The following is a 21,254-nucleotide window of genomic DNA, read 5'->3' on the forward strand; positions in this document are numbered from 1 at the left end:
AAGCCACTCTAAAGGCACACCTGTCTTAAAGCATTAGGCAAAAAAAAAGTTGAATGTGTCGTGTTCATAGGTGTTCTCTGTAGACTGAGACAAATTCGGTCTTTGCTGCTTGTTGCCTTTGCAGACCAAGACTGCCATCTAAGGTTGAACAGCAGTTTTAGTTTGAACTATTCATCAAAAAATACATTCTCTGATCTGTCTTTTTTATCAAAGTTGTGAAATTTCCTTGGGTTTTTTTTTCCATTTAACCTCACTGAAGACATTAGAAAGAATTAGTATTGCAAATTTAGGGGTTACTTCCAGATGTTCAGAGGCATTTATGTTCTGCTTTTAACTTGTCAGTTTTCATTTCTTCAACTACACAGTAGCAATATAAACCCCAAAATTACAGGAAAGTGTGTGTCAACCATAGTGAAGAGGGAATGAAAACCACTTCAAATATTAAAAATAGTAGAATTTTCAGGTTGTTTACAAATACTCTGAAAGAATAAAAGGAAACATTTCATTGGGATGTTGCACAAGACAAGCTTGAAGTTTTAGTATTAAAAAAAGATAATCCTTGTAACACCAGATGCAAGAATGTCTGTTAGTCCTGTTAGTTTTTGTGGGTTAGTTGTTTGAAAACAGATTGGTCTGGTCTGAATGAAACAGAGGATGTTCAGTAAACTTTGCTATTCTAAAGAAACAGGCATTTTATATTTTTGTAAATGTAAAACTTCATATAGATACAGAGGCTGTAAGTTCTTCAGGGCAATCCTAAAATCTTACCCCAGACCTCGTTCAGGCAAAATTGCAATCTTAGTGTTGGGAGGAAAATGGCAGTGCAGAGATTGTAGGTTTTGTCTGTGAACTTGTAATGTAAGATGTCCTTTTCCATGTGCTAAAGGGAGGAATAAAATGTCTCAATGCTGACTTGTCTTAAGGTGTATGTCTAATACAAACAATATGTATTTTTTTAAATCCTCATAGGATCTCCGTATTCCAACCCAGTCATGGCTCACAGGATCTATTCAGAAAGACAAGTGCCAAGCAGAACTTTTCTGTGTCCTTGAAACAGAAGGCAAGACTGCCCATCTTGAAGTGAGAGCAGAGTGCAAGCCAAAGGTTACACTAGAAATTCAGTTCAGGCATGACCTCCCTCAACTGAAGGAAATCCCAAGGGAAAATAAGCTGTCTATTACTGCACGAAAACAGTTAAAATATCATATGGGAATAGGAATGAAATCAGGTGACTGTGAGCTTCAAATGAATGGAGACTTTGACCCTGAAAAGAAGCTTCAGTGGAAAATGGTTATAGAAAACAAATGCCAAACAATTCAGGTATTGGAAGGAATTTCTTCACTTTACTCTTGAATTTATACATGTAAACCAGGATCTTTGCTCCTACTAAAGTCAAAAGAAAATAGAAAAGTCTCATGATTTCAGTGGTAGCAGAGAAACAAGAAAAACGTTCTCTTCTTTCAGTTTCTTCAGTTTTCTGAAGAAACTGAAATTTTCTTCTTTCAGTTTTCTTTTCTTCACATTACCTTTGGAGCAAGTCTAAAAAGTCTGAAAAGTATAGTTTTCTATGGCATAAGGCAAATTTCTGTGAATCTGCCTACAGTTAGTGGACTTGCTTGTACTAACTCTGATGTATTTTTTAAAAGCATGGTTGAGAAATCTGCAGGGAATTTCTCATCTTTAGAAATAAAAAGCATTCAAAGTTCTCTTTGGCTTTGTCGGTGATTGCAGTTTGCCTACCAAACTCTGGAATAGTTTAAAATATGTAAGTAAATGGGGAATTTCAGGTCAGAATATTTTCACTCAGCTTTACAGAAAACTGAAATTGCTAACAAACTGATATGCAATGTATGAAGAACACTGTGGAGGACACAGAGTGAAAATGCCAGCATTAAACAGATTTCCTGTAAGACCTCAGTTGAGAAATACTCTGGGGAGTTTAGTTGAAAAACAAACAGCGACATTTTGAACAAGCTGTTTTGGACTGCCCTGTTGAGCCATTTGTCTGTGGTAATTCTTGCAGATGCTGGCCATATAATTGCCCTTAAGCTGAACCTTACCAATGACAGTGTCTAACTGAGCACCACCAAATCACACCTTTTGTTTCATTAATGAGATCTAACTTTGGGTTTGGTGGGAATATTACTATAGATGCTGAGCGAACAGCAGCTAGCAGGATAAGAAAAATAGTAGTGTCTGTTGGAAAGATTTAGCCAGTAGAAAAATACAGCAGAAACTGGAGTTCTGTGGAAGGATATCACTCTGTATCGTATAAATGTGCCATAATTTGCAGTATGGTCTCATTTCTATACAAAACAAAGGAATTGAAGCCCTGTCTCTGGGACAACTGACCTGGGAGGTCTCCATCTCTGAAGGGGTCCCTTGCTAATCCCTTCAGTGCTTCCCAAGTAATGAAAGTCAGTGTGCCGTGACCTCTTTCAGCTATGTAGCATGACACACTGAGCTCCTTTTGCCTTATGATGGAGTGAAAAATGGCACTTTTTCCCCTCAAATCTTGCCCACTACTTTGTTTTCCCAGGCCAGACTGTTGCAGGTGACTGGAGGGGGAGAAACTCTATAGCAGGATTTCCTGAGGTGACAGTTCTGAATTTAGCTGGATTGTGCAGACTTTTCCCACTGAAAATTTGTGTTGCTATTGGAAATCCTGATATCATGGCACTTGGCCTCTCACAGATCTCACCAGTCAGTTTTATATAGGCAGGAATGTAAAGGACAGAAGTGTACAGAAAGTTTGAGAGCTGTTACACAGAAAGATCTGTGGATTCAACGTGCAAATCAGGGTAAATCTGAATATACAAAGACAAGATTCACCTCCCCTCTTACAAAAAAGGAGCTGCCATAATAAACCTATGCATACAGTCTGGTTTCACTGGATTTATGGATGTCTTGGGCCACTGGAGCAGTGCCAAGCATGGAAAATCAATTGACTTTTCACTTAGGCAGGAAAAGGTTGGCATATTGTCCTGTATCTGCTTATGCTGGCTCAGTCATCAGAAATGTCAGACCTATTCAAAATAAAAAAGACAAAATATGTAAAATGTAATGAAAAGCTGTCGAGATTTCTGAAACATCGTATGGATATGCTGCCTCATACACTTGATTTACAGCTAGGTGCTATTAGAGCTACTTGTTAGGACTAAAAAGTTTCAGGTGTATAGTATATTATGGATAAGTGTAAAAGTGGTGAATTTTTATTTTATTTTGCTTGTACAGGATCTTGGAGTGCCAGTAACAATTGATGGTTCAGGCTATGTTTTGATGGATAAAATGCACCTAGATTCACAGACTTGGATCACTGTCGATGAAAGTAAATTACAAGGACTCGTTATACTTAAAGTCACTGATGTAAGTATCCTGCAGGCTGTTGGACTGCATGTACACAGTACTGAGTAACATACTCTTTAAACTATTTTATTTGGAACAAATAATCAAGCTTTAGTAATAAATGTGAGAATAAAAATAAAATCTTTGAAAATCTGGCACCTGTAATGTGCAGTAAAACAGATGTATAAGATAATAGGATACATGCTGGGGCACTTCCCTCAATAATTTCCTTGTTATGCTCTCGGTGTGTCCTTTTTTTAATTGTGCTATTTGATGTTCCTTATATTATGTGGCAAATATGTTAAGACATGCAAACCCACAAATGCTGATCTTGCTCCAGATATATTACAGGTGCTCCACGGTAACACTGTTCATTCAGCATGAAAGCATACAGCAATGCACAAGAAGAAAAAGAGGTGGTGATTTATAGAGGAATCACCGTGATTATGCAGAATAATAGGCAGCAATTGATTAAGATTTTAATTTAAGACTAAAATTGCTGTTTGTTTCTTCAGTAATACAAAAGCACAACTTGCTTTCCTTTTGGCAATTACAAGTTTGGCTTCCCTTGTGATCTGTGCAGGAAAGTAGAGTACTCACAGACAGAAGTATCTTCTTCCTTGCGATCATTTGCTTTCTTGACATAACTTGTAATTTCTGTGTATTTCTGAGGTGTAAACTGATAGCTAGTGGGAGTTCTTTGCCACCAGAGAGAAACATTTACACCTTCTTCCCTCTTAGCTGAAATATGTGGCCGTTTTAGTCCTGTTAGGCTTGATCTTTTCCTCTTTCCCACCTTAACTTCCCTAAGTTCAGTGCAATTGGTTTTGATTAATATTAAAAGTAGAACAGACAGATTTGCTATATTTCTATTTCAAGCTGTATATTGTAGCAAGCTTTTGGTTCTACACATGCTTTGCTGTTTACGTTGAGAAATATTAACAGGAAAGACAAGAGCTGGATGCAGTGCTAACCCATAACATTCAAGGAGCTGCTGACATTGGCATTCCTATGAGGATGCTAGTTGATGTGGTATCGGAAAAAAACAGTGAATTCTATAAAAGACTTATTCACTTCTGTGTGAACAGCAAGCAAGTAAGTGTTTTTTCCATACGAGTAAGATGTGAAATAAAGGTTAAAATGAACTAATGAATTGATTTGGTTAAATATTTTTTTTTCCATTTGAAATAGCTAAGGCCTTTACAGGAATACTCTGCAGGGGCTGGTTTGGTTTTAAAGGCCTTAACTGAATGAAAGCAATATCTGTCAATAGCTTGTGTGCAGTATGGTCTCATTTCTATACAAAACAAAGGAATTGAACCCTGTCTCTGGGACAACTGATATTGGAGACCCCCAAGTCCCTGTTGCTTCTAGCAACAAATTTGACACAAGCAGTGATCCATGATCCCATTTGCAAACTGTATCAAACCTTTCTTGCCAAGTATCTTCACTTGGTACAGCATATTCCCTATTAGAGTACAAAGTTGGGACTTACAATAAAAATTAGACAATTCTTCACCATAAATTTTTGATAGAATTCATAATTTTACTCAAATGTGTAATTGGTGCAATCTTTACAATTAATCAGAGAAGTCTCAGTATCAGAGATATGCCACAGTTAACTTCTGTCTTATTTGGACTGAACAGATTACAGAAGAACTGAGCTTTGTCCAGAAGTTGGATGTTGTGTCTCTTAACTACAAACTTACTCATAACATAGAAGCACTGCAGACTTTTCAAATAAAAGACAGGATTGAGCTGCAGGTAAGTTATTGGACAGTGACAAGGGAGACATGAATCGAGCCTGGAATCATGCCAAGATGGAAGCTGTAGCTGTAGAAGTCAGATGGCAAAGAACAGCGGGTGTAGATGTGACTTCGTACTTCCTGCTTTCTTTCTCTCTTTCCCCCTAAAGTTCAGGATGCAGGGGAGTTCACAAGCTCCCTTTGTTCTTGAGGGGAGTCCAGATGCTCACTTTGTTCTTGAGGGGTTGGGAGAATTGGCTGCACCAGGACTTTTCATAGGAATAGGAGGTTGGTTCCTAATGCCCAAGCCACAGCTAAGCTTACAGCATGCAGTGCATCAGGAGGGAAATGCATTTTAGCTCATATGCCTAGTCTGTCTGCAGTGTACCTTGTGTAGGCTAGACAGAGGTGAGTACTGAGATGATTTCATGGTTTACGTTCCAAATGGTAGTTTCCTCACAGACTCTGATTGCCTGGCGTATTTTTTTTTTATCTGAGATACCTAAGCTTACAGCACAACACTTACTCTTTGTTTATCACTTAACTCCTTGAACAGGGTTAAGGTATGGCCATTCTGAGAATGTGTGTTAAAATGATGGATTTAAAAATGAAAAGGATATCTATAACTATGCTGTGTTATAAAATTATATGCGATTAGGTTTTTTGACACGTCTTTGAGATGATACTGCCTGAACCAAAGAAAGAGCCCTAACTGACAGGAGCTTTACATTTACAAAGCTGTCTTTTCACAGTTTACCTTTGTTGCACACAGGCTATCCTGAACCTGAATGTGATCAAGAGCTTTAGTATGAAAGCACATTTTGGTGCTCACCTAACAGCTCTTGAGGGACAAATCCAGGAGTTTGGAACAGGTACCAACATAACTGGGAATTTCCATCATACTTGGCCATGGCTGCTGCAAGCCAGAGTCCCATCATCTTTACAGGTAGTTTCTTGTTTTGTTTTGTTTTTTAATACAAATGATTGTCTTTTATTATAATGTAATAGCCCCTGGCTTGAATGAGAGCTACCATTTTGTAATGTACAGGATGGAAGCTGATATTTTTTGATATTTAAAAACTCTGAACTATTAAAAACATGGACTACTGAAATAGAAAATTTCTTTTTGGCTGCTTTCTGGACCAGATTATGCCATTCTGATCAGTGTTAGCACAGTGTGTATTCATACTGTAATTATAGGAAAACAGTTTTAGCATGTTGCATCAGGAATTGGAATATTGCTCCTATGTTCTTTAATGAGAATTTTATATTTAAAGAAGTACTGTTTTCAAGTGCTGTTTTCAGGGAAGTATTGGAGTGCCTACTGTCTGATTGATATTGGAAGTGTGCATCGATCAAGGATCCTTTATATAAAGGGAGTCGTGTTTTTGTGGGATGGAAGAGAACATAATGAGAATTTGAAATAAACCAGTGAGGCTGGTGTGGTTTGTAATTCATTCAGTTGATTGGGTTCATACTGGAAAGTCATAGATGATTAATAAAAGGCCAAGATTTTTTGTTAATGGATAGATGTTTGACTAGAGAGAACTTTATTTAACTTCCATTTTTCTTCTGTTTTAAAATTAAATAGTATTTAAATGTTTCAAGAACTTTCATCTACATGTAATTTTTTAGGTGGATGTAGTTTTTCAAGGGGGAAACACAACTCAAGAAAGCTACGTGCACATTGCAGCTGAAGAAACATCAATCACATACATAATAAACTCCTATTATGTTGGTCACCACGTGGCTATCTTATGCCAAAGTGTACATAATAGTGAGGAACTACAGGCATCTGGCTACCCTAAGGCAATCAACTTGATTCTCAGTTTACAGAAATCAGGTAGGAACCTACCATTCCTTGCATATTCTTTGTTAGATAATAGCTCTTTAAGGATGTTTCACCAATTCCTTCAACAGCTACAAACTGACTAAGATTTGCTGGTAGTGCCTGAAAACAGCTTTTTCTTGTATGTAAGTAAAACTGTCATTCTTTAACTGCATCTGTTATTAGTTATATAACATCTGTTTGGGTTTTCTTAGTTCCAGGAAAGATCTCATGTGGTACAACACCTGCTGAAACAGGTGATCCCCCAAAAACATAGCTGCATAAAATAAATTTCCAGTATCACACAAAACCCCCTGTGTTACAGAGCACAAGAAGTGTGAATTCCAGTGTAGTTTGTGTAGTTTAAAAAGGGTTTTGAAAATAATTCTAAATTACTTTTGTTGTTTGAACTGGAGGGGAGACAGACCCATTCTGAATAAGCCAGTCCTCAAAACTTGCTCTGGCATAAATTCTATCTGCATATCCCTCAACTGCTGATTCACATTGTGGTCAAGTACCTTCAATGCCCACACGGGAGTATATTCATGTTGAAAAAAAACCCAACTGTGAGAGCACCAAAGAGCAGGAGTTATTGAGGTTAGCAGAGATTGAATCAATGCTAATGTTAGTGCCCTTTCACCCACTCTGAAAAAAGCAACAGGACAAGTGGCTTTCAGGACACCCACCAGAGTGGTCACTGTATGATTGCATACATGTCTGTGATTTTATCTTCTCTGTAAAGAGTTTTAGGGTTTCACGTCTCTCATTTTTATCTCTTAGCAGTCTGTATTTTCATCTTCAAATATGAAAAGCTGGTAGGAAGGTGGGGGAAAGATCTTCAAGTTATGTTGCTTGGGCATGGCTGGTCTGCTGTAGGAACTGAAGAAGTCAGAAGAGGTCAAAACAGCTCAGAAACTCTCTACAAAAAGCCACTACTACCTGCCAACTGCTATAGTTGGCTCTATAAGCTACTCAGCTCAAGCTGCAAAAACACACTACTGTTGGGAACTGACTTGTCATGTAACACTTGTATGTGGTACACAACTTTGTTAACTAGACTTTGTATGTGCAGGGACAACCAGAGAACTCTGCACTCCTCCAGTCACAGGCCAAAGCTCTTTCCATCCTGAAAGGATGACATTTCAATGACAAATATCTTAACCCAAAAGCTAGCTGGATTGATTTTATGCAGGTGGTACTGAAACTTCTTGAGAATGAGCCTTTCAAAATGGCACTATTTTTTCTTGCTATTTAGAAAACAAAACCAAGACTATCTGTGAAATCCAGTATGATGGCAAAGATATATGTGTGTCTATGGATATTGACACAGACTTTCAGCCTTATGGTATATTTGAATTCATGGCAGAGGTGAAGCATTCAATATCACTTCTCCATCATCTGGGACTTCCCTTCTTTCTCAAGGTAATAAACCATGGATCTTTTGTTGTGCTTTGATTATGGCTGTCATCTGAGCTGTCATCTGAGTTATACTAGCATGAATCCAGAGCACTTCCAGTGACCTCAGTGAAATTATTCCAGATTTATACAAGGGCAGATGAGAGGTGACTTGGCTCAGTTTATCTGAATCCTTGTTTATCTTAAGAACACAGTTAATGGTCTGTTTCCAAGGAAACTCAGCAGGTACCTGAAATCCCCAATTTCAAATTTCAAGATCATTTCAGGAAGGCATTCATCTACGAGTCACTTCGTAGCTGATACAGCTTACTGAAGTAGGAAGGACTTTTGGTAGAATTACCCCTGTCCTTCTGTCCTGGCTGGGCTTAATCCGTGACACCTCTATAACTAGAGAATTCCTTGACTTGGTTAAACCATTTGTAGCATAGATACCCCAAATGTTTAAGTGTTGAATGAACAGAAATAGATTTCTATTCCAAACCACTTGGTAGGATCAACAAAGGCTGTACCTGTTCATCCCTTGGGAGAAAGCAGTGTTAGTAAAAATGTCTCTTTCCCTTTTGAAGAGTGGTACACAGAACAGCATGTCCAAGTAATCTGTCACTTTATCTTTAGGTAAGAGGGTGTATAGCTAGAATACAAGATTAGAATTTTCTGAAAATAGATGTTAGGTCAATATTAAACCTGCATATTAAGTGTGTTTCAGGGGAATGCCAACAGTCCATTGAAAGGTATTAGATATATTCCCCTTCTTCCCCCTTACTGTTGAGCAAAATGTCTTTTATTCTCTAAATATTTAGGTGAAATAAAGAAAAACAGAGTAATTCTTTAGGTGCCTCATTCATGTATAAAGTATGAGTGTAACCATGGGACTTCAGAAATTACTGTTCCTGTAATTTTGTGTATACTGGACTTCAGTATACACAAAATATGTTGAAATTTAAGTGTAGGAGAAAGCACTCATCTTCGCCAAAGGGATTCTTTAGCAGTTTCAGCATAAAGCTGTAGATGAGTTAGCAGCTGTGGGAGGAAGAAAATACCCTGGAGTAAAAGATTTGTAGAGCTCCATCTGTTTAATCAAAAAAAAAAAAAAAAGAAAAAAGGAAAAGCAGTTTTTTTACAGTCTATAAAAAGAAGGGTGGAGGAGACATAAACAAGAACCAGTGGGTCTAGACTTAAAACAGATGAAGGTGCCTTGATAGTAAGGCTAGTATTTGTTAATAATGCAAATGAATAGCTATTGAAAAACACGGGAAAAAGGCAGGCATCTCTTGATGCTTTTGGGTTGAGTCTAGAAAAGTGCAGTCAAGATGATGGCTTTAAGTCAGTGAAGAGGTTGTGCTCACTTGAGGTGAAATGCTGGGTAGAAGCTATGGTGTGTGATTTGTTTGTTTCTCTCTCCCTCTAACAGATGACAGTTCAGGAAGTCCTGACTGAAAATGAAATCAAAGGAGCTCTGAGGCTGACCTATGAACAAAACACAAACTTCTCATTTACCATCAGTAGAAAAAAAGACCAACAAGGGTAAAAGTATCGTTCTGAGAACTGTAAAAATGTCATGAGGCTATTATTTTTCCATGGAAAAAGTTACTGGTTTAGTCACCAAAGCACAGGTGAAATGGATAACAAATCTTTGAGAAAGTGAGTAGTCACACCATACAGTCTGTGTTTCTCAAGAAGTTTATGAAGGGCTACAGAGATTCCCCTCCTCATAGGAGTATGCTTTGACTTTTTGCGTGTCCCCACAGCATTGAAGTTAACGGGCAGTGAAAAAATCCAGAAAGCTCTAGGTCTGAGCCAGACAGCTACTTAAAAATAGACCTTAACATGACATAACTGATTAAGTCTTAGTAAATTGTTTTGGCACAGTTGAACCTTGCAAAATTATGATGACTCTCTCAGTTTTTTCTAAGTTGGTATCAGTATGGCTATAGCTGCTGTACTAATCCTCTGTTTCTTTTCTATCTTATAAAATTTTCAAAGTTCTTTAAAATAACGAAGAATTAATAGAATAATTCTTCACTTTGAAAGTGTCTGCTAGTCAGCATCTAGACAGAAATGTTTGGTATAGCATGTAAACAAAACTGTAGGCTTCTGAGGGTGTTCAAGGTAGTATTTTCAGCCTTAGGGTATTTCAATATTTCTTAAGTTTCCAGCAAAAGACCTTTGTGCTGAAAAGTCTTCTAAGTTCTGTCAGGCTCTCTAATAAGTGTAAATTCTATGTCTGGAAACCATGACAATACCTGCAAAGTCAGATTCCAAAATACCTATCTATTTTTTAAAAAGCTGATGATGCATTTACTATGGTTAATAAATTACTAGCCAAAGTAATTTCTGATCCAGGGAGCCACATTTTGTCATTGGGATGCATACATAGATTTTTTACTGGGATCAGAGAGAAACAGTGGTGCTGCTGTTTGGTCTCCTTTACCTTTGTATTAAATGCATCAAAAAACGTGAGCTGGACAAGTGTTCAGTGGGAGGTACTGCAATTTGTAACTCTAAAGCTGTGGCAGATTCAGATTACTCAGATGAACTTGGGCTGTCAGTGAGAGTGGACTTTCTGAAACACTGTTCAACAAAAGTACATTTCTTCCCTTTAGTGAAGAGTTGACTATAAAAGTGCTCCAGACTCATCCCTGCTTTCTACAGTACTTCCCCAGTACAGCAGAACTGTCTTCTAAGGTAACTGTCTGCAGGTTATCTGTCACATACATCACTACAAATTCGACTTGTCTGATATTTTAGTACTCAAGCTGCATTATTTCTAGTACTATTATCTCTGACCTTTTTGTTGTTGAGGTGGTTCGTGTTTTCAAAGATGCTAACAGTCCCTGTTGGAAAAGGACTAAAAAACCTATTGGAAAAGACTTATTCCATTTGACTCTGCTTCCATGCATCTGCCTTCATTATGACTTCTGGTCTCAGGAATGATTTTAATTATTCTGGCTTCTAAGAAAAGAGAGACTGGACAGAGAGCAGTGCTGGATGTTGGCTATTTGCAGTGCAGGAATGCTCAACAGCAGTATAAGCAGTTAAGCTGAATGGGGTGTTTGTCAGTCAAATAGGGCACAATTACTCCTGCTCACATAAAAAGATACTTTCTTATGTGTTTTATTCAATTTATGCTGTTTTGCAGCTGTGTCTTGTATAATGAGGATGTATATACAATCAGATCTCTCAGGTCCTGAGGACCATAATGTAACAAACATACTGTGTAAAGAATGTGAGCACAATATTTATTTTATCTTTCTCTCTTTTTTTTTTTTTTATTATTTTATGGGAACTTGAAAAGGTAAATTATGATATGAGTGAAGCAAAAGGCAAACTCTACCTCAGGATGGAAGAAAGGGATTTCAATGTTACAGCTACGCTAACTGTCACTACAACCAGCTACACTAATGTCATTGAAGTAATACAGACAATGTCCCAGGTTGGTACCATCAACTCAGAAGGCAAAAGGCAAGCTGTGACTGGCCTGTTTCTAGAGTATGGTGTTCAGGATGCTGGCTGCCAAACAGTGAAGATAAAATACAGCTCCAGCTGCTGTGAGGTGTTTTGCCCTTGATTTCTGCAGTAGCATGAGCAAACATTCAACTGTAGGTTAGTTGAGTGTCCAATGGTATAAACTGTTGTTTGATTTTATATTTGTTTCCTTCTGTAGACAAAAGCACATATATAGGATATATAGCAAATAATAAAAATAACATTACAAACTGACCAATTGCCAATTTTTATTATGCAGGTACCGCACATTTCTTTTCCTACATAGATATTGTTGTTTATGCTGTCTGCTATATTCATTCTGTAACAATGGGCCTCTTGATGTTGTAAGAATTATTCATTGAGGTAAAAGACAGATAGAAGATGAAAATATGTAACAAGCCAGGACTATTGTAAAGGGAATACTTTATTGTTTATGTATTTTCCATTGTGTGAGAACATGATTTACTGTAGAATCGAAGTTAAGTAGAATTTAATAGCTGCTTGTACAAAAGCAGTGGGCTTTAGGGTATTATTGTAGTAGACCTCTTATAAACACATTTCTGAAGCTCGATTCCACAGGGCTGTACAGTATCAGAGTTACACACTTAGGTTTCTAACTTTTCAGAGAATTTGGGATTTAGTATGTTTCCCTTCTTTTATTTTTAGTTAAAAATTCTTCCAAGGCAGCTTGTGGTTATGATGGATTACAGAAAAGGCAACAGAACACATATGCTGAGGCACATTGCTCTGTGGGATGGCAAGGAGATAAAGGTAACAGGCACTTACACTGGACTTTTCCCAAAGTTGCCTGGAGGTCATCATGTTCAGGGTAGGTTTCTAAAGTCTTTTGCCACTGTTGATAGACTATAAAATAAACTAGACCATATGAATCTCATTTCAAAATGCTTATTTAAATGGTTTCAATCCAGGCCTTTTAAGATCTTATTTACTTTAAATTCGTTGTAAGTCTGGCTGTTAGAAACGTCCACTTCTGAACACTATTTCTGCTTTGTGGATATGGAATTTAAAGCTTAAATAAGCTTTAGCAGTGCCAGGGAAAAGTCTGGGCAGAGTCAAAAGTCATCAGCAAATTAAAATGTTATTATTTTACAACAAATTTCAGATGTGCTTGGGATTAAATGACATATCTTGCTTTATTTTATATTTGAATTTTTATATTTTGAATATTTTAAGTATTTCATAAAAAGAAAAGGAAACTTAGGAACTAGTTTTGGACTAGATACCATTTGTAAACAGGGAAGAGAGTTAAAGTATTGCAGCTACTCTTATTGTAGCCAAGGCACTTCTGTTTGGTTTTCTGTTTTCTTTTTCCTTTGTATGTTTTTGTAGCTTCTGAATACTGTTTTATGTTTTGTTATTACTTGTCACCTATTTCTGAGGCTTTTTTCAGAAACTGTAGTGAATTCTGTTCCTCTGCTGCACTTGGTACTGCAGGGAACACTGGGCATGCTGGCTAAGCCCTTATGTTGAGGCTGTGTTATCTGAAAATAGAGAAAATAACTGTAGTCAGTGTTTGAGTTGTAAGCTGTTCCTCTTGCTGTGTAAGATTATCTCAGATTCATAAAGATTACTTTCCTGCCTGTTCTTGGTGGAAATAGTAGGTATCTTTGCAATAATCTTTGGATTATTGCAGGTAATTACTGTTTTGCTAAATAGAAGACTCCTGTTTTCCTTTAAGTTTCTTCATATTCAGCAGAAATCAGCACACTACACTGGGGCTGTTGGATGTGTGTATGAGCAAAGACCATGTTTTCTCTGGGAACCAACTGTTGCCCTGCTACCTGTGGGAGAATATGTCCTATCCCTTTACCAGAAAATGAATGGTCATGATTTGTGGTGGCAAAAACTTACTTGTTTTTTTCCCTTGTAGTGGAACTTTTCCATCCCCTCTCCATCCCTTTTCCATGGCACACCAGAGTCAACTTATATGTGAAACATTCAGCACGTAGTCACCAGGATGATCTTACTGTCATCTGGAATGAGAAGGACCAGGTACAACAGCCCAGAGCACGTAAACGTCAGGAGAATTACAGCAATAGCAGATGTTTCTTTTTTTTATTTTCTTTTTTGTAAAATAGGCATTAAGCAAGCCAAGGGTATTCCAGTAGGAGGCAAACTATCTTTCTTGGACATATAAAAGGCTATGACTATGAAAGATGAGCAGCTGATTGATACTATTGTGGAAAGCATTTTCAGGCCATGCTATATTAGATGCTATATATTCAAGTCAGCATTGTTTTCTAAAAAACATAAATAGCAAAAAAAAAGAGAACTAGGAGAATTTTGGTTAAGTTGATTTCCAAATGTTAGACAGGGAAGCTCACTGACTTGCAACTAACTACACCATCTTTATATGTGCATCTGAAATGGCAGCATCTTTCCCGAGTGTTACATTGTTTTCTGAATAAATGACAGATAAAAGACAGTGTGTAAAAGATGTTACTCTGCAGAAACATACATTTGTCTGCAAAAAGAATTGGAAGTTCTTAATTTCCTTTAGAAGTGCTAAAATTCCAAAATTTACTTTAAAAGTTGTATAGAATGTATTTTTGTACTAATGCTTATATTACCACAACTATTTAAATGCCACCACTATTTAAATTGCCACAAAAATGTTTTGCTCCCAGCAACATCACAGAGTTTAGTTCCTGATTCTGCAGATGCTTTTTCTTGTGCTTCAGCTTCTCAAGCTGTGTCTAACACACAGCCAGTGGAGCCTGCAAGGCCTAAAGATGAGACCAAATTTAAGCCTTATCAAACTCAAGCATGATTCATGATTTTAGTAAAATACAGAGAATAGTTTTACTTTCAGCTGTGTCATGTAGGAAATTCAAGTAGCAAAATATCCTCATTTAAACATGAATGTGCCTCACTACTTCAAAAAGGACTTGGTTGCACAGGTAATTCACCTGAGGAAAAGGTGCAGGGAAATCTTACTGGGTGTGTGCTTGAGGACAGTATGTGAGAGGTGTTTTATTTCACAAGTTCCTTTTATATCTGTTGATCTGGATCAGATATCAGTGTCATCTTCTCTGAAGTTTGGAAGAGACCGTACGAACTGCAGAGCTAGTATTGCCCACCCATTTAATTACACTTTGAAGCAGCTGGAGGTCCATTCCCTGTCAGACAGAAGAGGCAGAAAGTACAACCAGCAGGTGAGATCATGAGAAAGGGCTGCGTATGACTAGAAAGGTTTTAAAATACATTTTTGAGGTGTGCTTGCAAAGCATTTGTGGGGAAAAAGAACAACTCAACAAATCATCCTACTAAATCAGACTACAGAATATTTTCTGTCTGAAAATGCTCTGTGGAGGACAGGATACTCCTGTTGCTAAGGCTGAAGACTTTCTGCTTGATAACAAGTTGTGCAAACTGTCCAGTGTTCTGTTGGTTCATCTTTGGTACTCAATAGTGATGACACAGAGTGGTCTCTGGTTGTTTTCAGTCAACAGGGCTCAAGCATCATACTCAGAGGAATAAATTCTCTTGCAGTGTCATTATTCTACTGGTGTCATTAATTGCTATGCATGGTAGACCAAACAGCTTCCAGAGAAGATAACAAAAAGACTGCTGTTTCTTCAGTTGTAAAAACGGTTTTCCTGTGTGTTTATCTAAGGCCCTGAGTTTCCAGGCCACGTGGAGTTCGGTGGAGGTTTAACACTGTTTAATAGAACAATGTTAATCGTGTTTCTTTTCATCTCCACTGGGTAAAGATCATTCTGGTAGATCACCCTTCAGGCTTCTCTGCTAGTTCTAGTCTTGCTTCTCTGGACAGTCCTTCTTTTCTGGTTTCAGCTGCAGCTGGCAGGGAATGGTGGGCAGCCTGCTAACATCCAGCTGACCCTGGAGGATAAATCAAAGATGGACAGCACTGCCTGGGTTGGCTGTATGATGCTCTCTTCAGGTCAGGTAGGAGTCTGAGTCTAAGAAGGGATGGCTGTAGCTAAATTTCTGGGTTTGAATCCCACAGAATCTGGTTTTTTTTTTTGCACTTGTTTTCATATGAAAAACCTTCTACTTGAAGTCAGCCTTTTCTTTTCCTGTCTCAGAGGAAGAAAAACAAAACCTCTGAATAATTCTGTTCATGTCACCAGGTATGTTTTTATTTGGGATGCAGCTTTCCCTCAGGACAGAATCATTATCCCTTTGGGTTTCTTGGCAAAGACTGAAGAAGTCTTTTATGGATATAGACCACAATGGTGTTCTCACAGGGGTGTATTTTTGCCCAGAAAACACACTCATCTGGGATATACTGAACACATTTTTTTGAATATTACTAATATAGATGGCTTAATGTTTCCCCTCTTCCAGCTTCAGAGACTCCTACATATGGAACACCTGCATGTGTGTGGGTCTCTAGAGCGAAGATCAGCCTTGTTTAATGAATATCTAGATCTGAGCTGGGATAACAAAAAATTCAAACACAACTTAACTTTTGAGGTAAGAGAAGGCAGTTGTATCTGTTAACTCACCATTTTTAGGGAAGCTGTTTGTAATAAATAGGAATTTATTTAGTTCTTATATGTAATTTTGAGTGGATTTTAGGAAAGTGTCTGTAGGGTACTACTTTCTGTGGCATACAATTGTTTCATTTTACCTTTTACATATATTACTTATAGGAAGAAAGGTAAATGTAGCATAAATAAGAAAGAATGCGTTCTTGCAGACTTGAGACCGAAAATTTAGAGGCCCTAAATTTGCAAAACTGTTGAGTTAATTCTGTAGGATGGGAACCAGTAACTGTGATGATTGCCCAAAATGTTGTCAAGTGTAAGTGACTTTTTGGAAATGTTAGGTTAAAACCCTGAAGCTACTAGAATAAAAAAAGCCAGCACAGGGACAGCATGAGGTTGAGAGCTAGGATGAGTGGGCATAGGGGAGTCTTTTAAGATTCTTTTGTCATGTTCTAACTTTGTTTTCTTGGTTCATTGCAGAGAAATCAATTCTTGTATCCTAATAAGTTTCAGTTAGTAGCTGTTCTGGAAAATATATTCCTGACCTCATGCACCAAACAGAAGATTCTGGGTAAAGTGGAAACAAACTACTTGTCCAGCCTGGACTATGATATGAGCTTTGAGTTCTGTGACCTTCCACATGTAAGTATCACGTAAACTTACTGAACGTACTTCACTTTAAATGTAGTTACTCATTTGGAGACTCTCTTTTCCTCAGCTGTAACTTTACATGAAAATTGCCATACTTCTGTAACTTAACAAGCCATAAATAGAAAATATCTTTTGCTGGGCTAAGGCAGAAGGTTCTGATTGCCACTGTAGTATATTCTTTAGGTCCTGTTACAATTCCTAGTGTAAATAGTCCCACTTCCTCCATGTTCTTTCTTTCTCCTTCCTCTCTCAAAGGTCTTTTAATTTCATATTTGTGAAGAATATCAAAACTAGCTCTAAAAAAGGAAACTAGAGCAGAGTAAAAGTGCTTTCCTTCCCCTGTAGGTAAAAGGTTACTGTTTTTTATGGCTGCTCTGCTGGCAGTGATGGATTTTTGAACCTTAGTGTAACCTTGTAGTTGTCATTTATTTTTATATTGCACACATAAACCAAAGACACACCCATGGTCTTCTTTAGGTGCACATTGAACCCCAGAGTTATGAGAAATAATCACAGCAAACACAAAACTTTTACTTTGTAATGAATGCGGTCTCTTTCAGTTCCCAGATACTGAAATGCATCCCAGTTGTTTCCTCATTCACTATCAATCAGAGAAGGTCACAGTCTGTTAGCAATAGGGATCAGCAGACAGATTTTGGTGCCAGTGAAACCTTTTTCCAGAACTCTGATAGAGCCTGTTTATAATGCCAAATATGTGTATGCATTTCATGGCAAAAGTCTCTGTGTTCTTATGGATCCTTCCCTTCAAAGGCATGCAGCAAAATGCCAGCTAGAGTAGCTGAGAAGCATAAGACAAAAAGAAACCCAATAAACTTGTTTTAATGAAAGATAGTTATAGCTGTTCATCTTGTCCTAGGCTGTAATCACTGACCATGTTTTGTTACACCACAGGAACTGGAGGGGTATTAAAGTAAGACAATGCTGTGAGGAGGAGGATGTGCTGGTTTCTGAAAGGACAAGTCTTGTTCATCACTTCACTGTTTAATTTTATGAGAATGCTGACATTGTACAGCTTCTTACTGCTCTATGCAGAGCCCATTTCTTTGGAAGAAGTAAGCTTTAACACTTTTTTTGTTTGTACCTAGGTAATTGTTTTCTCTGGAAAACACCAGCTCAACAAAGATGACATCATTTTGCAGTCAGAGAGCAGGTTCCACCTTGCTGATCATGGGAGAGATGAGGGGTTGATTGGAATATCCTTAAAAAATCAGAGTACAGCTGATGTGAAGAACTATTCTTTGGAAATTGAAGTGAGTTTTTATTTTAGTATAGTGCCACTGGGATTTGAGTTTTGTTCTTTAAAGGCCTACTGCCATCTAGCTTCCAACTGATCGGGTGCAGGCAGTGATTGTAAAACAGCAGGCAAGTACAGGCAACAAAAAACACTCCTGGTTTCTTTAGTTCTGTTGTCAAAGGATCAATTATGCAATGTGCATGCAGTACGATCGAAAGAGAAGGGAAAGCACCAGCATTAATTATCTGCAGAGCTCAGTGACAAATACAGTAAGTGTTATTAACTAGAGTGTATAAGGTATATAAAAGTTTTAAGAGGCTGCATGTTATTATAGCATGACTGACTTGTTTGATAAGGCACAAAGCATCATTTGCCAGAGAAAAGAACTGGCATTAAGAAAGGCACAGAACAACTAATATGATGCTCATCTCATCCTGAGGCAAATCTCTTCGTTTTTCTCTCCCCTCTATTTTGTATTTGCCTTCAATTTGCTGTGTAGTGAATAAGGTGGAGAAGCTGATGATGGCAGCAGAGTGAAGCAGAAGAGTAATGTGGTCAGCTGCATCCAAACTGTTCATTAGAAGGAATGTAGGCAGTTAGTCATAATTAACTGAGACAATAGGCCATCCCTTAACAAAATGATAATGATTTAATCAGTAGCAGGCTAAGAAAAATAGTTATTTTTCCCTCTCTGTTTAGAAAGGAGATGGAAGAAGTATAAGCTGCTCTGCTTGGGCTTTCTGTATTCCCTGTTTTAGGTTAAATGGCCCACATTAGGGAGTTGACTGTTACAGTATTGTACCATTAAAATATTGTCCACAACTCTTGTGGAATCTGGTCATACAGCTCTTGAGCCCATCATCCTAATACTTGTGCCTCACTTGAGAGTATAACTCCTGTTTGTTTCCTGTTGGGAAATATTTCCCTCATCACTTACCCTTCTGTGGGCAGCATTGATATTTGAGCATCATCCCTGAACATGCATTAATTCTGTGTGGTGGCTTTAAATACATGTTTTTCCTTTATGGCTACAGTTAAGAGCCTTTGAAGATATTTGGCTAGGCCTGACAGGAACTGCTGCTTCCTCATCTGTGCAGAGCCAAATCCTGGTGGAGGGGATTGTTGATCAGAAAGAGAAAGTAAAAATAGCTGCTTCTAAAGGAAAGGAATGTTTCCAGTGCTACGTGGGGTATTTGAAAGGTATGTACCTTCATGAATGATACTCTTAGTCATAAGATTTAATTTTAGGCAGGTAGTTATTCTTGATCTTTATGGGTCTATTTCAACTTGAGATATTCTGTGATTCACAGCTCTCACTAGTGTGAAGAAGCAGGAAGAAAGGCTGTGTAACTCTAGCACCAAGCTAGCCCAGTTTCATGACAATTCAATCTGTGGTCTCTCAGATATTGAAAAGGTGAAACTTCAGAGTAGTTATACAAGGGTCGGTTTGGGAAACACTTTTATGACTGTTAGCCAGGGAAGGATTGTAATTGATGGTGATCAAATATAGAATTAATTTCTTCTTCATTTAGCCATCTTACAGTTGTGTATCATTTAAGATAATCATTGCATTCCAGTTTCAATGAAAGGACAAAGGAAGGCACCTCCAGAGGCATGCAACAGGGTGTGTGCAGTCACCCTCTGCAGCTGACTCTCTCAGCAGCGGTTTTGACTGACAACAAAGAGGAAACAGGGCTATTGGCTCAGACTGTGCCTAAGTGTAGATGAGTAAAGTTAGACCTACTGCAAGTGCTTTCTGTTGTAACTTACCTACCTTTCAAGTACATTAGATCTATGTGCAAACCAGTCAATATGGTGGTATGACAGTTGTCTTGAACTCATGACAATCCCAGTCCTAGCTTCAGTTACAGATTTGCCCTTCCCCACTTCTGCAGTAGAATTTCTCTCAGGTTTATGGCCTCACTTGTAGGTGATCTCAAATGCTGTGATGCATTTGAGATTAACACCATTAGTCTGTGAATCACTGAAGTAAAAATTTTGTAGAAATTATTCAAGTTGACTCTCCCAACCCAGATTCTATGTGTGCTTTGTGGATAAGTGACTGACACACTTTCATTTATGGTCTGAGCTATTCTGAAACATCATCAACAAGGGAGAGCGTAAGACTGAAGTAGAAAAAAGCCTGTAAATCACTGTGACTGAGGGAGCTGTTTGTATTTATTTAGATTATATTTATCCAGTGTTTTATTTGGAGTGGTAAATCTGTATTTGTAAATCGTTCACAAACCCCACAGAAGAGAAAAATCCAATGCTGACAATTTTTCCTGTTTATCTCCTCTTGGATTTTTTTCCCCATAAACACACAACACTCGCAGACACTGATTGCCTGATTAATTACAAAGCTACCTTTGAAACAGTATCTATCGGTGCTGTTCCTGTAAATTATGCTCCTGCTTTTCATTCTCTAAGGGGATTTAGAAGAAGGAATGGAAGTCAGTGCTTGTACTGATGGGCAACAGATGGCTACTGTTAATACCTATCTCAACATTAATGGTGAAAGGCAAGAAAACATGGGACAAATGACTCTATCAGCTGTTAATGGAAGCTTGAGTTTTCTGGCTCATGGTTGTGGGGATCCAGTTCTTAAGGCTGAGGTGAGACCCTTCAATGGCAGTTAACTGCAGTGTGGTTTGTCCAGAATATTGTTTCATCTTTTCACTTTGACGGAGCATCATCCAGGTAGGCTTCAGGTGTCAGTTTCGGTGAGTAACCAGGCAGATAGGGGAATTACGCGATTTTTAAGCTCATAGTAACATTATTTTTCACTTTGGTGTGAAAATATACCATGGTGAGAATTAAAAAGTGCAGCCATACCTAGAAAGCAGAGTAAATATGGGACCCTCTCCTAAAGGGTGTATCTATCATTTGAAGAGGGTAAGTAAGTAAAGCAAGAGCAGTAGTAATGTGCCAGGGCTGCTCAGCATAGAATCATAGAATAGTTAGGGTTGGAAAGGACCTTAAGATCATCTAGTTCCAACTCCCCTGCCATGGGAGAGGATGCCATGCCACTAAGCCATGCCACACAAGGCTCT

At 38.0% G+C, this 21,254-nt stretch overlaps 1 protein-coding gene across 1 annotated transcript in view; it reads left to right on the forward strand.

Annotated features, from left to right (window-relative positions):
• The window catches only part of LOC136017503 (uncharacterized), a 98,616-nt gene that overhangs the window by 64,509 nt on the left and 12,853 nt on the right, over nt 1-21,254 (forward strand). The window contains exons 43-60 of the mRNA XM_065685816.1: nt 3,235-3,366; nt 4,291-4,440; nt 4,993-5,109; nt 5,863-6,036; nt 6,726-6,933; nt 8,174-8,340; nt 9,746-9,858; nt 10,938-11,019; nt 11,630-11,767; nt 12,487-12,649; nt 13,712-13,833; nt 14,856-14,996; nt 15,637-15,750; nt 16,153-16,281; nt 16,776-16,937; nt 18,053-18,217; nt 19,236-19,401; nt 20,632-20,816. Coding sequence (XP_065541888.1) covers nt 3,235-3,366; nt 4,291-4,440; nt 4,993-5,109; nt 5,863-6,036; nt 6,726-6,933; nt 8,174-8,340; nt 9,746-9,858; nt 10,938-11,019; nt 11,630-11,767; nt 12,487-12,649; nt 13,712-13,833; nt 14,856-14,996; nt 15,637-15,750; nt 16,153-16,281; nt 16,776-16,937; nt 18,053-18,217; nt 19,236-19,401; nt 20,632-20,816 — 2,628 coding nt within the window. The remainder of the gene's footprint in view (nt 1-3,234; nt 3,367-4,290; nt 4,441-4,992; nt 5,110-5,862; nt 6,037-6,725; nt 6,934-8,173; nt 8,341-9,745; nt 9,859-10,937; nt 11,020-11,629; nt 11,768-12,486; nt 12,650-13,711; nt 13,834-14,855; nt 14,997-15,636; nt 15,751-16,152; nt 16,282-16,775; nt 16,938-18,052; nt 18,218-19,235; nt 19,402-20,631; nt 20,817-21,254) is intronic.

The sequence above is a fragment of the Lathamus discolor genome, chromosome 6, assembly GCF_037157495.1.
Source record: "Lathamus discolor isolate bLatDis1 chromosome 6, bLatDis1.hap1, whole genome shotgun sequence".
Lineage (NCBI taxonomy): Eukaryota > Metazoa > Chordata > Aves > Psittaciformes > Psittacidae > Lathamus > Lathamus discolor.